The sequence below is a fragment of the Megalobrama amblycephala genome, linkage group LG4 (genome assembly GCF_018812025.1).
Source record: "Megalobrama amblycephala isolate DHTTF-2021 linkage group LG4, ASM1881202v1, whole genome shotgun sequence".
Lineage (NCBI taxonomy): Eukaryota > Metazoa > Chordata > Actinopteri > Cypriniformes > Xenocyprididae > Megalobrama > Megalobrama amblycephala.
This window is the reverse complement of record NC_063047.1, coordinates 49,589,621-49,607,650: the sequence shown is the minus strand read 5'-3', so window position 1 is coordinate 49,607,650 and position 18,030 is coordinate 49,589,621. Positions and strand designations below refer to the sequence as shown.

At 35.7% G+C, this 18,030-nt stretch overlaps 1 protein-coding gene across 1 annotated transcript in view; it reads left to right on the top strand.

Moving 5' to 3' along the window:
* The first annotated feature begins 512 nt into the window (after positions 1-512).
* The window catches only part of LOC125267801 (protein NLRC5-like), a 66,178-nt gene continuing 48,660 nt past the window's right edge, over positions 513-18,030 (top strand). The window contains exons 1-4 of the mRNA XM_048189767.1: positions 513-1,229; positions 7,211-7,329; positions 17,156-17,285; positions 17,566-17,670. Coding sequence (XP_048045724.1) covers positions 17,263-17,285; positions 17,566-17,670 — 128 coding nt within the window. The 5' untranslated portion in view covers positions 513-1,229; positions 7,211-7,329; positions 17,156-17,262. The remainder of the gene's footprint in view (positions 1,230-7,210; positions 7,330-17,155; positions 17,286-17,565; positions 17,671-18,030) is intronic.

The following is an 18,030-nucleotide window of genomic DNA, read 5'->3' as shown; positions in this document are numbered from 1 at the left end:
TCGTAGCGGCTGAATTCTTGATTTTCTTGATATTTCACATTTGCAAAAACTTGCTCTGTTTTATTATTTACTAGTGTGGGGTGGATGTGTCTGTTTTGCACTCTTGATATTTTAGAGCATGACCCCTTCATTGCTGTGCACTTTTTTCTGCACAGTGGTTGATTTGTAGTTTGTACCACCAAAAGATTCTCAGAGTTTTTGTATGTTTTCCTATTTCCCATTAATTTCCTATGGCGTCCATTTTTAACCGCAAAGGAGCCAATTGTGACTTTTTTTTCCTGACCCTTTAACATATCTGAATCATGTCCATGATTTTTTTGTTCACATAGCTAATGCGACTAAAGTGTCATCCCACGTTAAAATGTTAATCTAATGAATTAGTTTTGTAATTAAAATGTTAATTTTGTAATTAATATATGTGCTTGAGTGTAGTTTATGTTTCATCTAAGATTGAAAGTCTATGATTATACATTATATGACTGTGATTGACAGGCGTAGGGCTCCACTTAGGACAAGATAAGAGCGAGTGATTAGTGAGGTACAGCCTTATACTGATTCACTATGTTTTATACACATCTTAAGAGATTTGGTCTATACATTCATAGGCCTATTAAATTTGCATTATTTTCCTGTATTTACATCATGAAAATCTGTAAGACTTTAGTTATATGTGGGACATATATGACATATAGGATTGAAAATACATAAATATTATGCAATTTGTATATGCGGTTTTTGCAGCATATATGTCCCTTATAATATTCTATTGGAACATATAAGAATCACATAAGTTTTTAACAAAACTTTTCCATATGGGTAACCGTACTGTGTGTAAACGTAACGTATTTTGTGAGCCAAGTTGCTAAATTCGGAAAATAAACTGCGTTGTTACGGTTTGTAAAAACGAAACTGAAAGTGTTAAACTGCCAATAGCCTACACAATCTACTGTCGAGGTATTTGCTTTCGAGTTTTGGCAACTTGAGTTCAGCTGCAGTGGTCAGTGGATAGCCTACTTGTATAGGTCTATTATGGAAAAATAAACGCCAGACGACGCTGTTAATAGTTACCAAAGTTCACAAACATAAGTAGTTTATGACGAGGAGTTTTTTGTTTGTTTGTTTGTTTTTTGTTTGATCGAACCATGTGACAAGCGACAAGCTAAAGGAGTAAAATAGAAAGTTTTGCAAATAGCCTGCATCTATCTTCGCTTCCTATTACACGACTGCAAGTAAGTTTTTGAAACTTCCTCGCTCATTTGGTAGAATAATAGGGATATCATTCATATAATCGTGATTTAACACTCTATGGTATGCTACCGTGTTGGCTCCAGGCAACATGGTCTATTTTAGTTGGTTTTTAATAAAATAAGACACAAATTTATTGATCAAACGTATCTCAGGACAGAATAACTCAAATAGCTACTAATCAATGATGGTGCAATAAAGACCAAAACATGACCCACATTTTGTGTCGTTTCAGCACGTGCACATGTTCACAGCTCTTCTCCAATGAAGAGTGCATTTTTCACTTATTTATATCCTTTTAATCACCCACAAAAATACGAGTCACATTCAGTGGCAAGTAAAGTATTTTCAAGAACTTTACATTATATATCATCAAATATTTTAGAGAAAATAATAAAAAACTGTGTATTGCCTCAAGGCAACATTGTACATAATGTAATCACATAAGGCCATACAGGCATAATAGGTTTGAATACAAAGTATCATATTTGTAAGGAAATGAGTTAGAATTATCTAAATATATTTGCATTTTCGGTAACACTTTAGAATACTGTATCGTACTTACTGCATAACTAATAAGGAATTACTGCAGAATTAATCGGTAGTTCTTCATTAACACTCAAGTAACTACTATTAACTACTAAGGAATATGTGTTAACTAATCAGTATGTCATAGCGTTTTTTAATTGTGTTAAGTAACTATTAGTTAATCAGTAACTAATCAATTCAGTCATGCCTCCTGAAGAACTACGATTAAGTAACTACTAATTCAGCTTCAGGAGGAATAACTATTAAGTAACTATTAATGAACTGTGAAACTCAGTATCAGGTTATGGCCTTTCTTCTTTACTACTAATGTTAGTTGATTTACTAATATATATATATCAGTATATATATATGCTCTGCAAATATTGTTAAACATTCGTTCATTTGCGCCACTGTATGTTTCTGTCGGTGGGTGCTATAATGTTGCACGTCTTGCATCACATGCAGGTCAAAGTTTGAGCGCACACATGTAATATCTGTGAGTTTTGTAATATCTCCCGTTTTGCAAGAGAAAAGGGACTGGGATTCCAACTGTCAGCGGAGAGGTACATCGCTCTCGCATTATAACAATGCGCTGGCGACACTTAAACTAAACACTGTAGATACCACATTAATGAACTGTAGAATTAGAAGAAAGTTGTTTATTCATTTATGTTTTTTAAACGAATGGTGAATTCTTCGTGTTTTTCCTCGTGCTCGACCATTTCCGTGGATGGCGCTTGAGAGTGTTAATTTTTTTATTCAAGTGTTGTCTGCAACCAGAAAATCAGGATGGATCCATGACCTGCCAATATGTTTATGGCCTTATATATATTTTGTGTCTGTTTTTACTCAAGATATTTCACATTACTATTATAAAGTGATGCCAAATGAGTTCTGTATTTAAGGCAATGATCATTACCACATCATGCTCAAAGAATTACTTCAAACCCACTGATAATTAATAAAGAATTACCACATCATTCTCAAGGAATTACTAAGAACCTGGAACAGTATTCTAAAGTGAAAACAATGGGAACCCATTGATAATTAATGAAGAATTACCACATCATTCTCAAGGAATTACTAAGAACCTGGAACAGTATTCTAAAGTGAAAACAATGGGAACCCATTGATAATTAATGAAGAATTACCACATCATTCTCAAGGAACTACTAAGAACCTGGAACAGTATTCTAAAGTGAAAACAATGGGAACCCATTGATAATTAATGAAGAATTACCACATCATTCTCAAGGAATTACTAAGAACCTGGAACAGTATTCTAAAGTGAAAACAATGGGAACCCATTGATAATTAATAAATAATTACCACAACATTCTCAAGGAATTATTAAGAACCTGGAACAGTATTCTAAAGTGAAAACAATGGGAACCCATTGATAATTAATAAATAATTACCACAACATTCTCAAGGAATTACTAAGAACCTGGAACAGTATTCTAAAGTGAAAACAATGGGAACCCATTGATAATTAATAAATAATTACCACAACATTCTCAAGGAATTACTAAGAACCTGGAACAGTATTCTAAAGTGAAAATATCCTTGTGCATAAGTAATAAAGCCTAAAGTAGTACTAACATAAAAAATGTAATTTTACTTTAAAAGATGACACATTTTAAGAACATTTACATTTATTGCAGTGTTAATAACATTTTCAAAAAAAAAAAAAAAAAATATTTCCATACTACAAAACAATGAAAAAAGTGAACACTAAAACAAGAAAACAATACCAAAATTTTACATCAGATTACTAGGAACTTACCAAATATAACAACAGAAGACAGCAAATATGTGTATGCCTAAACTTCAGCTTTCAGCCAATGGTTCTCTAATACATCTAATTCATGTTATTTTTTTCTGGCAAAGGTCAATCAGCATGCCATTCTTCTTTTTTTCCTCGATGATGCTTCGAAGTGGCTCCCTTGTGCACATTTCTTTGCACTGTTTGGCAAACTCTGACAGTTTCTGGCCTCTGTGGAACTTTTCACGCAATGTCTTGTAGGCTTCAGCATCACAATACTCCAGCTCTGCTATCGCTGCCGTATCCACAACCGTTTTTCGATCCACCCCACACTTGTATTACGACACATTGATGTCCTAAGACACGAAACGATCGGTTTTTGTGAGAAACCGAACGGTATTTATATCAATTTTTAACTCTAATACACCACTATGTCCAACTGCCTTCATCCTCCATGTTAATAAGGTCAAATTGCATTCTGGACGGAAGTGATGTCGCGCGCGTAGACTTCAACGTGTGCTAGAGATCACTTCCGTCATGGAATAAATGTAAATGTTCTTAAAATGTGTCATCTTTTAAAGTAAAATTACATTTTTTATGTTAGTACTACTTTAGGCTTTATTACTTATGCACAAGGATATTTTCACTTTAGAATACTGTTCCAGGTTCTTAGTAATTCCTTGAGAATGATGTGGTAATTCTTCATTAATTATCAATGGGTTCCCATTGTTTTCACTTTAGAATACTGTTCCAGGTTCTTAGTAATTCCTTGAGAATGATGTGGTAATTCTTCATTAATTATCAATGGGTTCCCATTGTTTTCACTTTAGAATACTGTTCCAGGTTCTTAGTAATTCCTTGAGAATGATGTGGTAATTCTTTATTAATTATCAGTGGGTTTGAAGTAATTCTTTGAGCATGATGTGGTAATGATCATTGCCTTAAATACAGAACTCATTTGGCATCACTTTATAATAGTAATGTGAAATATCTTGAGTAAAAACAGACACAAAATATATATAAGGCCATAAACATACCTGAGGTATTGGCAGGTCACGGATCCATCCTGATTTTCTGGTTGCAGACAACACTTGAATAAAAAAATTAACACTCTCAAGCGCCATCCACGGAAATGGTCGAGCACGAGGAAAAACACGAAGAATTCACCATTCGTTTAAAAAACATAAATGAATAAACAACTTTCTTCTAATTCTACAGTTCATTAATGTGGTATCTACAGTGTTTAGTTTAAGTGTCGCCAGCGCATTGTTATAATGCGAGAGCGATGTACCTCTCCGCTGACAGTTGGAATCCCAGTCCCTTTTCTCTTGCAAAACGGGAGATATTACAAAACTCACAGATATTACATGTGTGCGCTCAAACTTTGACCTGCATGTGATGCAAGACGTGCAACATTATAGCACCCACCGACAGAAACATACAGTGGCGCAAATGAACGAATGTTTAACAATATTTGCAGAGCATATATATATACTGATATATATATATATATATATATATATATATATATATATATATATCAGTACAGTAGGCATATATCTAAGTAAATCAACTAACATTAGTAGTAAAGAAGAAAGGGCCATAACCTGATACTGAGTTTCACAGTTCATTAATAGTTACTTAATAGTTATTCCTCCTGAAGCTGAATTAGTAGTTACTTAATCGTAGTTCTTCAGGAGGCATGACTGAATTGATTAGTTACTGATTAACTAATAGTTACTTAACACAATTAAAAAACGCTATGACATACTGATTAGTTAACACATATTCCTTAGTAGTTAATAGTAGTTACTTGAGTGTTAATGACGAACTACCGATTAATTCTGCAGTAATTCCTTATTAGTTATGCAGTAAGTACGATACAGTATTCTAAAGTGTTACCGCATTTTCACATGATTTTGATGATTTTGGAATAATACACATACTATATCTGCATATATTATGATCTGCACATTTTCACTTCAAAAAGGTAAAAAATACCGGTAGCACTGGCAGTTGATGAGGGTGAGGAAGAGGGGTCTTACTGTGATGAGGAAGATGAAGTCATAGTGACAATCTGTCAGGGAGAAAGTGAGGGTGAGAGAGAAGATGGAGAGGAGGATGAAGATGGATATGATAACTTGATATAATAATATGATGGTTTTGGTAATACTTGTGTTCCACATGTGGTACAGTGTTGCTATAAAATGTTACTTGGTATTAAATACTAAACTTTGAATACATTAAAAACTGGATACAATTGTTTGTTCAAGTGTCTAGTTAAAGAAATGTATCTTTTCAATATATATATATATATATATATATATATATATATATATATATATATATATATATATATTTTTTTTTTTTTTTACAAGAAAATGCCAAATGTTTCAATTTGTACATTGTGGTACAATGTAGTATGTCAGTCCGGCCACTAGGAACGTACTACAACCAAAGCCACTGCAAAGAGCGTAGAACCCAAGAGGCGACACTTTGATACTTTTTGGGCAATAGCCACTATAGATGGCGCTCTGGTAGCGCAGCTGCCATAGAACCTTCACATCTTACGCACCCAAAATTGGCGAATTTCACTGCCAAATCAGAAGCACAAAAGAATAGTTTTTTAAATTAAGTCACCAGTAAACTGTATGGCTCCTACAGCAAATGTTTTATTGTCTTATATATGTTTTATTTTACCAGTTGTGGAATCATTCAACCATTCAACCTTCTGAGGTAACGTAGTTGGCCGACTTTATTAGTATTAGTATTTCCATTTTATGCAACTTTACACATTTATTAATAGTAAATTAATAATGAATAAATTTAAGATCATCATGGTTGCAGCGAACAATATATTTTAGACCTAGTGGAGTAATAGTAATAATGTCTAGGTCTGAACTCAGGTCCGTAGCCAGCCTATTGAAGGGGGGGGGGGGTCTTTTTTTCAAAAAGTGGACCTTTTTGCAGTTTTTCTCCTCCTTTTGTATTTAATTACGAGGTTCAAATACTTCATTTTGGTGACCTTTTATGCACTAATTTGTGCTGGATTAGCTTGTTAACAAATTAACAAATTAATAAAAATATATAATCATAAGCTGACCAATAAATAAATAAGTAAACTAGGTGAGTATATAATTCAGCAGCAAAAAGTATTCTAGCCTAATTCTTTGGAAAGAAAAAAAAAAGAAAAAAAAAACTTTGCACAGTAATTTTATAAATCCAAATGTTAATAAAACGTTTAAAATGACTATTTGTATTCTTATGAAATGGAAAAAAACGATTTATATTAGATTTATATTTAAATAATTATTTGTATATTATTGTAAGATTAAAAGACGCTTATTTTAAATGTATTGTGCAGCTTTTTAATGGGGCAACAAGATATGATAGATACAACAGAACAAAATAGGCTATTAATAATATTTCAGTGTTCAAAACAATGATAATATGAAACGCTTCAAAACAGCAGAAAAAAAACAAACAAACAAACAAAAAAACGCTAATGCGCATCCCGGGAGCAGAATGATGTGCTTGAAGCAGTATCGAGTCAGAGCGTGCAGTTGCGCTGCACATTGAAAAGTTCACGGCACAAAGAGAATCCCTGTGTATATCTGACTGTATCTAACAGTTTATTAATCATATGTTTCTTCTCACTTTTTTAAATTCCAGTTATTGTGCATGTGACGCCAATTCATAGTCCTCGTGTTGTGCGATCTAACAGACATCCTGTAGCCAATATGATGACATCGTTCAGAAACAACTAGGCATGTGACCAGGCACGTGCACAGGTAGGGCTCAACCTGTGCAGATCACATGCCCTTTTTGTCCTTACACTCCGAAGTGCCCTTTTTTTGGAGGCGTTTTATTTTATTTATTCATTTTCTTCAATAAATCAATGCTATTGGTCACCCTTTAAGCATGTCTGACTGATTTACAAATATATTTAGCCTAATAAAAGGTATTAAAAAGAGCTTGTGACAAAATCGTTTTGGTTCCGCTCAAACTGTCAGCCAAACCTCTTAACTCCGCCCCCTGAGTGCCGCGAACTGAAGTTCCACAGCAGAGCAGCTGAACGTCTTGCAACGGTAAATAAATATCTTGTTGTTTGAATAATTAGGCTACAAGTCGTTGTCTTTACGAAAGAAACACTAGTATGTCTATAAAGTTTCATATTTTATGCATTTGAAGCCTGAGACCGGCGGCGGAGAGAGAGAAAGAGGGGGTTAGCATTTGCCATCTAAGATAGTCATAGCCAATAGCATACAAATAGCCTTAAATAGCCTGTGCATACAGTAGTATTACATCTTTTATAAATTGAGATTTTGGCCAAACGTATTTTACAACAGGAAAAACTGAGCGCTCATAACCTATTGATGATGACGTAGCCTAATGTGATGATGTTTTTGCACATTGCACATTTCCACACATATAACTGCATTTGACTTTGACACAAAGCGAGTGATCCTCGTCAACTAGGTAAAATATATTTCTAAGAAATTTCTTATTTGATTTATGATGGCTATCTGCTGATACACTTAATTCATTAACATTTAATCATATTATATATGGTCACACAGTATGGTTAATGTTTACGATGTTAAGTATTTGCTCGCTAGATATTTTTTTTAATCTTGTATTGTATACTACTCCCCGCTTGTCTTCACATGTATAAACATAGAAAAACATGGTTTTACTACAGTAATGTTGTAGTAACTAAAAAATATTACAGAATCATCAGGTCACTGTGCTTCTTTATATTTTATCATGCAGAATGTAGTCTGTGTATTAATGTGTGTTGAGAGGGACATCCCAGTGGATCACATTGAAGTCATAAACGTCTTCAAGCACATGGCTCACAGAAGATTGCTGTTGTAATTAGTTTTAAAGAAGCCCTGCAACCCTGTGTGTGTGTGTATATATATATATATATATATATATATATATATATATATATATATATATAAATAACTGTCATTAATAGTGAATAAATATAAAGCTTTTGATACTATTATTTTGTGTTATTTATTGGGGTTGGGGGGGGGGGGTGCCCTTTTTTAGTTTCGGCACATGCCCCTCAAAAGGTCTGTGCACGGCCCTGCATGTGACGGTATCAAATTTTCATGTTGCGATTAATTGATGAAGCTTTTATCACGGTATACGGTATTATCACGATGTTAACATTTTTGTCATAGTTTAACAGGTTTAAGAACTCTTTTTGGAATAAAACAAAAACAACTCTGACTGAAATTTTCAAACAGATTAAAATGCAAAAGAATTAGGCAATAAAGAACAGATAACACTTTACTCTATTTAATGCATTAACTAAGATTGAGCAATAGCTACATTTGTTACATAAAGTGTTATTTTTTGTTAATGTTAGTTTAGAAACACAACTGATCATTGTTAGTTTTATCTCAGGTCCATTAAATAAGTTATTTTGATTTTAGTAATGTTATTAAACAGTAACTAAGAAATTAACATTAATTAATAATAATTAATACTTTATAAGTATTTTTATTGTCAGTTTAGTGATAATGAATTAACATGTTAACTAATAAAGCCATATGTTGTCAAAGTTTTACTGAACAATAACAAATAATCAGAACATTTCTAATCATTAGGGCATGTTGTAGTCCTGATTAAAATATAAAAATGTTTAGGTTTGAAAATAAATATCCTTTTAAGTCTTTTTTAAGTATTCAGTATTTGGTGCTGTGATGAACAACACTGAGATTACAAAAAAATGAATGGCTGTTTGAAGCATTTTAAAAACGTCACTAGCGCAGTTACTTTGTTTGCACGGTTTCCGTGGTAACCGCTGCATGCTGCTGTTCCATCAGCGCCCTCTGCTGTCAGAGAGTAACGCGCACTTTCATTCAGCTCGACTCCTTCACTCGTTCCGCCATGTGCTTCTCGTGCACGTTGGGATTGTTTACATCTGAGCGCGTATCCTTTTGACGCAGAATACAGCGGTGTTGTGCATTTTATACGATTGATGGGTAAAGTATTCTTAATTGCCTTATAAAAAAATAATAATTGGTAATAAATTATTATTTACGGTATTCTGAAGTGCCCACGATTACAATATCGTTCATATTCATTATTGCGATTTATCGCTTTACCGAATATCGGCACAAGTCTAGAAACAACAATAAACTCCAGCAAGATAAAGTCATTTTATGCAAATCCACAGCCCTTTATCTACATATCAAGTATTATAATGGAAATATATCATATTGGAGAGTTTTACCGTGCTGACTGCCATTACCGAACGAGACGCGCTGTTTGAGTGCTGAATGATTGACAGCTGTAGCAGAGGGAGACGAGTTTCTGACCGTGAACTTAAAGGGTTACTTCAGGATTTAGCATTAAGCTTTGTATTAGTAGAATACCACCAGTATTTTCGAATTACCGTGCTTTCCCCCTTCATATCAGCCCGAGATGAGAGATTTATGCATTTTTATTCTGTAAAAAAGCCTCCGATGACGCAAAAATCGTCATTTTGCGTCATCGGAGGCATTTTTGGCCAGAGGCTTAAAACTACAGCCAGTAATAGCAAGTAGTTCGGCATTTTTTCGCCACGCCCATAACATATGCGCGTTTGAGGCATAGGTTTGAGGTTACTCACGGACATAGATCAAAGATTTTATCAAAAGTGGGTGTCACAGTTATATTTTTAAGCTTACAGTAACATTATTTTGTTATAGTCTGTACTACATCAGTGGTTCATCTCGCAAATTTATCGGTCTCTGCAGTCATCTCAACCAATACAGCAACAGACTTTTGTGGTAAGTTAGCATACATAGATAAATAGACTAACTCAGTTTTACAGAACAGTGGCTTTACTTTGATAACAGTCAACTTATATGCAACTTATATGTAATTGTCTAGCTAACGTTACTTTGCTAAGTTTGCAGTTTCACTGCTACCTACAACACTACATATAGGCTACTGTGTTATCAGTCTAGTATCAGCGAGTCTTACCTCTAGGCGAATACGCTTAGTACCAGATGCCCAGGCTGTTCGTCCTCTGGGAAAGTGAATATCGATGGTATCGCAATGTCCTTCAGAATGGTTCTCTTCATTGCAAGGATATTTGGTTCGTAGTCCTCGTGCTTGAAATGGAGACTACATATTCTGCGTTTTTTTAGGTTTTCTATAACGGTGTCATCTCCAAACTCCGGGTGTTTGATGGCCCGCAGCCACTGTTTACATCGCTCCAGATCTTTAACTTAATCGGAAAATGATGGAAACTTACTTGTCCTTTCCTGGTTTTGGGTGTACATCCAGGTACAAAGCAATTTAGCACCATTTCGCTGTAAATGTATGAACTAACTCACGATTTATAGAATTAATATGTAAAAAAGCAAGCCTAGTTGTTTGAATTTTCCTGGTAATTCCGCCTGTAACCGATAGGCGTGGTTTGGGCATGGCCTCGCAAGGGCAGCAAAACAAGTGCATTCTGGGAGTTGTTGTCTTTCATCCACATTAGTCAAAAATACATTTTCTGCCTTTTCTCAGTCTAGAAAGCTCCAAATTCAAAAATAATTTCACATTTCTACTACATAAATGACCAATTTTAAATACACATTCATCTTTCCAGGGGTGAAGTACCCCTTTAACGATGTTATTTACATATCCTTCTGTCCCTCACATGAAGCTATGGAATGGCTTCAGATGACTTTGAATATAGTGCATGAAAACTTAATTGCTTCTAGTCTACTTATTTTGCTCTATTCCCACTTTTGCCATATAAAAGAGCGCAATCAGACGGTAATTTAAATATTGCGACCTAATTTCCGTTTCATTTTGAGACTGTGGCGGGACAAATTAGGATGTGGCGGGCGGCCACATGATAGTCAATGTATGGGAAACACTGTATATATATATATATATATATATATATATATATATATATATATATATGTATATATATATATATATATATATATATATATATATATATATAACTCATCCCCCCATCATTCAGAGGCGATGCTTTTTCACCATTGCTTTGAAAAGTGTATTGCGAGAACATTCTGAACTGCACGCGCGGCACACACACACACACGTCCAGCTACAAATGTAGGCTATCATATTAATTTGAAACAGCAACCCAGAATATTTGTCACAAGCATTGATTAAAAAATATGATGACAAAAAAAAAAAAAACTACCTTTGGCAGTGAGAGGGGGGGTTCATTCGATCCACCCGAACCCCCCCCATGCCTACAGGCATGGAACTGAAATAGGCTATATTGTACGTTTAATGGATTACGCTACAAACATAATGATCTTTATAATACATGATGCATTGCTGTGTCCGTTATCGCATAATTCCCACTTTTGGACACTTGCTTTAACGGATTAGACAACACTGCAAAATCAAGTTGTTCGTATATTTATTGTCCAACATTCCCAATTTTTCTGATGCATGACCTTAATTTAATTTCATATGTTGGTAATAATTCAGTGTTTATAAGCCTTTTAAAGAATTTTAACCCAAACTGAGCAAAGGCTTTGTGAAAAAAGTGGAAGGCTTAAACACAAAGTGTGTAAAATAAACTGTAAAAAGGATTTGATGATCACTAGTGATAGTATTTTATTCTGTGATGTCATCATTCAGGTTGGATTTCAGCTTTAATGTACTTTTTTTTTTTTTTTTTTTTTTTTTTTAACAAAGCAGATATTGCCTTTGGTTTAAGAGGTTCTTTTCAGTAAGAACTCCATTGATAGATCAGCTCCTGTTGGAGCTGGAGGTACGTCTCTCATTAGGGACCCTATGTAGAGTACTCAGCCTCCAGAGTGCTTATTTAAAGGATTAGTTCACTTTCAAATCAAAATTTGCTGATATTTTACTCACCCCAATGTCATCCAAGGTGTCCATGTCCTTTTTTCTTCGGTCGAAAAGAAATTAAGGTTTTTGATGAAAACATTCCAGGATTATTCTCCATATAGTGGACTTTAGTGGCCTCCAAACGGTTGAAGGTTGTCAGTTTCAGTGCAGCTTCAAAACGTTCTACACAATCCCAGACAAGGAATAAGGGTCTTATCTAGAGAATTGATCGCTCATTTTCTAAAAAAAAAAAAACATTATACGTTTTAACCATAAATGCTCATCTTGAACTAGCTCTCTTCTTCTCTATTAGAATTCCAGCATTGTCGACACTGCTAAGTGTATTACTGCCCTCCACAGGTCAAAGTTTGAACTAACTGTTATATACTTGCACCAGCATATTGTATATGACAATTTAGTTAAAACTTTGACCTGTGGAGGGCAGTATTACACTTAGCAGTGTCTACACTGCTGGAATTCTAATAGAGAAGAAGAAGAGAGCTTGTTCAAGATGAGCATTTATGGTTAAAACGTATAACATTTTCATTTTTTTTAGAAAATGAGTGATGGTTTCTCCAGATAAGACACTTATTTCTCATCTGGGATCATGTAGAATGCTTTGAAGCGGCACTGAAACTGTAATTTTGACCTTCAACTGTTTGGTGTCCATTGAAGTCCACTATATGGAGAAAAATCCTGAAATGTTTTAATCAAATAATTGACTTAATTTCTTCTCGACTGAAGAAAGAAGGACATGGACATCTTGATGACATGGGGGTGAGTAAATTATCATGAAATTTTAATTTGAAAGTGAATTAATCCTTAAAGAAGCGTTTTGTAGATGCTAGGTTGAGCAGAGTAACTCCCCTTGATTGCAAATGTTCAAAGCGCTATGCTGAGTCCTGCTCCCCAGGATGCCCGTCTCTACATTCCGGTCTGAGTTGGTTACTGAGAGACAGGTTGCTGGCCAGACTAGGTTACTACTAAAGTAGGACCAGGTCGGCCTCCCTGGTGGCAGTCAGGGTAGACTATGCTCCCCTGAGAAGTGACTGGCAGTCAGGGTCCTTTCGGCTCCCTGGCCACATTCCCTTAAAGGGACTTTTCTGTTAGAAGTTGTTGGTTCCAAGCCTTTGAGCGGCCTTGGTAGGCCTCTAGATGTTTCTGGAGGCCTCTTTGAGGCTTATAGCTTGGGTGGTGGCCGCAGGGAATGCTGTCACTGACAGCCTTTGCAACCCTTAGGAGGAGTGTTTTTTTGGCATTTCAGTTGAATTTTTTTTCTGATATTTGTCACCATTCTTTGGCATGCACTCCCCTCAACATGGCGGTGTGGGTATTTAGTTGCCCAAAAGCATTAAGATGCAGTGCGAGTTCCCTTTTGAAAGGGAATGTCTCAGGTTACGCATGAAACCATGGTTCCCTGAGAACAGGGAACGCGACACTGCATCTCCCTGCCATGCCTCGGGGCCGCCTGCTAAACAGTCCCTTCAGACGATAAGTGGATGACTTGTTCTCTAGGCACTCATTATGTGTGTTCGGGTTGCACTAGTAGTGACATCATAGACTGTTGCCGGCCAATACGATTGCCATGATTTGATAGCGTTTCAGACATCATTTTGTGTCAAAATGTTGGATTTTGAGGCAAAATCATACCCTCTATATTGTATTGTTATATGTTGTGTTGACAACTCATCAAATAAATATTTACCATCTTATATTCTGCATAATTGGGTGTTTTTAATTAAACACTGACAAAAACTATACAAGTTTTAGGCTAAAACATTGATATAAGTGATCACTCGGATTTAGACCTACCTATATTGTAGTTATATAAAATATTCACAGGCAGATTTGCCTTATGTAACGTTATTTCCCCGGCGTCAAAATCAGGCACATATAAATGTCAGGAAACATGATATCTGGCTGCATGTCAGTATCCATGGATTAGGTTTCTTTGACATGTTATAAGAAACATTTTCGAGCCCAACCTTTAGTGTAATCGTTTGTTTTACTCGTGTTTTCGCAGTTTCACCTTTTAAATCCAGTCATGCAGCAAGTCAAGTCAAGTCAAGTCAAGTCACCTTTATTTATATAGCGCTTTTTACAATGCAGATTGTGTCAAAGCAGCTTTACATTGATAACTGGTACATAATTTGGCTGCACAGCAGCTCTTAAATAATAGTGTCAATGCAGGCAGATCAGAAGCACTGTTGAATAAATGTCAAGAATACTATTGAATATCAAATGTCAAGTGTCCCCAACTAAGCAAGCCAAAGGCGACAACGGCAAGGAACCCAAACTCCATCAGGTGACATCAGGTGGCAAACAAGTGGCAAATAGGTGTTAAAATGGAGAAAAAAAAACCTTGTGAGAAACCAGGCTTAGTCAGGGGGCCAGTTCTCCTCTGGCGAACAGTGCTTTGTTACAATCAGGTTGCTATCATAAGTCTGATAGGATCGCAACAATCAAAGTATTTATTTCAGTTTCATCCAGTTGAGGATCGTATTCATCACGCCGGTATGGACGGTCTGTTGAGGAACTGTGCTACTGGCTGTCGTGTCGATGAGGCCTTCTCAGTGGATGATCCAGTTGACTCGATCTCTGCTGATACTTCAGGGCTGCGTTGTGGTCGTGTCCAGTTGAGGATCGTATTCATCACGCCGGTATGGACGGTCTGTTGAGGAACTGTGGCACTGGCTGTCATGTTGATGATGTCTTCACAATGGATGATCTAGTTGACTCGATCTCTGCTGATACTTCAGGGCTGCGTTGTGGTCGTGTCAAGGCGCAGGTCCTTGGTCTCAGCTGGATACGGCCCGGATCCGGTTGACTATGGTAAACCTCGGGATAAACAGAAAGACTAATATTAGCGTAGATGCCATTCTTTTTCTGATGTAACGAGTACATCTGGTGTTATAGGAAGTGTTCCCGGTTCCGGCTGACCTAATTTATGCAGCCTAATAATCCTTTAACGGATTTAAAAATATAAATTGATAATGTGTTATGTGTATGCCAGGTTAAAGAGATGCGTTTTTAGTCTAGATTTAAACTGACAGAGTGTGTCTGCTTCCCGAACAATGCTAGGAAGATTGTTCCAGAGTTTAGGTGCCAAATAGGAGAAGGATCTACCGCCTGCAGTTGATTTTGATATTCTAGGTATTATCAGCTGGCCTGAATTCTGAGATCGCAATAAACGTGAAGGACTATAATGTATTAAGAGCTCACTTTTGCCGGCTCTTTTGCCACTCAGTCCAGTTGAGGGAGCATGTTCAGGGCGGGAAAGTGACGTCACTGCATAACCTGTTCGACAGGTAACAGATAAATGTTAGTGCAAGTTACTTTCAGTTAAAACAGCTCAAACATGCATTTTAGTCTAGGACTAGCTTAAGCCTTGTCTGTGAAACTGAGGGTTATTTCTTAAAGCAGAACTAAGTAACTTTTTTTTACCTTCATAAATAGTTTTCTAAGTCCTTACGATGGTTAATTGACTTGTAGTGGTGTGTTTGAGGCGTGCACTAACCCCCCCTGGCACGTCTACACCAGAATACAGCACTTGCAAGATGAGCTGCATTGACCCAACACAATCTCGCCTCATGTTCACGTTCACGCAAGAGTGACAAAATGCTTTACGGTAATTCAAAAACAATGTATATATTACGACTTTATAAGACAATTTCGAAAATTACCCACCTCCATCGAGTGTACTGTATTTGCAAATTACCCACCTCCTCTTTCTTGTACTGTATTTGCAAAACTACTGCACTGGTGAGTGTTGTAGTCGTTGTAGGCCAGAGCTGCGCTTGGAGATTCACTGAAGGAACCTGTAGGGGGAGCTTCGCAAATCTTACTGTATTCCGTTTTAACTCTGTCATTGTTTCCTTACTCTCAAGTTTTTCTAAAAATGCATGATATTCTTTATTCTGATGAACATAAAGAAAGATATTTTGAAGAATGTAGGTAAACAAACAGTTGCTTGTTCCCATGGACTTCCATAGTACAGAAAAGAAAATATTATGGGAGTCAAAGGGGGCCAGAAACTGTCATATAGGATATATATATGAATATGCCATGTGCAGAATTATCAGGCAAGTTGTTTTTCTGATCATATTTTTTTCCAAGCACATTTTACCAATTCCAAACCACATCAATCTTAATAACTACTATTATTTTGTATTTAATCATTTAAAATATATTATTGTTCATGAAGGCTGGAAATGAAAAATATTGAGGTGTGCATAATTATTAGGCAGGTTTTCTTTTACAGGCAAAATTAGCCAAAAAAGAGATTAAACTCAGACTGAAAAGTCAAAAAAAATAAAAAATAAAATAAAAAATAAATAAATACCCATGAGAGGGATGCAGTACTATAGCAATACTAGAAATTGCAGTTAAGGCATGACCAGTGGACAGTGAAATGCTCATTGGGTCTGCAGGGTCAAACAAAAACAGGTGGAGAAGAAAAGACATGTTAACTGCAAAAGAATTAAGTGTGAAACCATCAGGAACACTTTAGTCTCCAGCGGACAACAATTAGGGTTGTAAAAGGGTATTAAACTGCAATACAGAAAGTAGCAAACTGGGTTCTGTTTTCCCACTTAAAGTTTTAAGTACATTGTAAATGACTATTCTTTAATGAACTTATATTTTGAGCCATGTATCAGTCCAATTTGTTATTCTTCATGGCAATACAGCTGTTTATAAACCACTTTAATTTATATAGGTTTTTTCATAATTATTTTCTTGAATAACTGCCATGTTATTAATCTCAGTTATATATTCCAGGTCATACTGGATGACTGATTGTTTTCACAAACCAGTGCTGATCTGTTTTCAGTGGCAGTTTAGCTGCAGTAATGTCAGAGGAGTGAGGAAAGGACTCTCTCTCTAAGATGAGTCTCTCAGTGAAACAGAGGTAAGACTGCTGAAGTTTCAGATATTTCCTGTGAAGAACACAACTTGAATTAAATCTCAGCTGCTGTGTTGCTTTCATAGCAGCAATTATTTTCAATTATAATAAATTATTATTATTCATATTTTCTCAGGGTAATATAACAGTAGTATAGCATTAAAATGTGTGAATTAAAATTAGTGTTATAAATGTATAAAACAGTGGCTGAATTAATGATAACTATTGTGTAAATGCCACAGTAACAATCAGTGTTTTTTTTCCCCTTCCTCTACTGTGTCATTAGTGTAAGATCAGGCTCACACGTGTCCAGCTCTGTGTCTGTGAAGAGTGACTGGTCAAAAGATGATGGACCAAACTTCAGTGAGAAAACACCACCATCTGTCAAAAGGTACTTCATGGGTTGTACATTATAGCATTATTTATCCACAGTGGTATGTGAAAGAACTTAAATGAATAAAACAAAAAGCAAATCCTTGAACACAATGTCTGGTAACTTTTATTGAACTCATCCTGGAGCTTTTTTTGCCATAACAGATTCAAGCGTTTACACCGCACACGGATGGGTCTGGTGATGCGATCCAGAAGCGTTGTGTCTGCAGCAGTGCTTAGAAGCATATTGATGTATTCTGCGGTGTTGGCGTTGATTTATAAATTAGTTAACTTACAAATCTCTGCATGTAAATAATTAAAGAGCATTTATATAAACGCGTAACATATCATTTTTAATTGAATCACAGCCTTTGTGAAT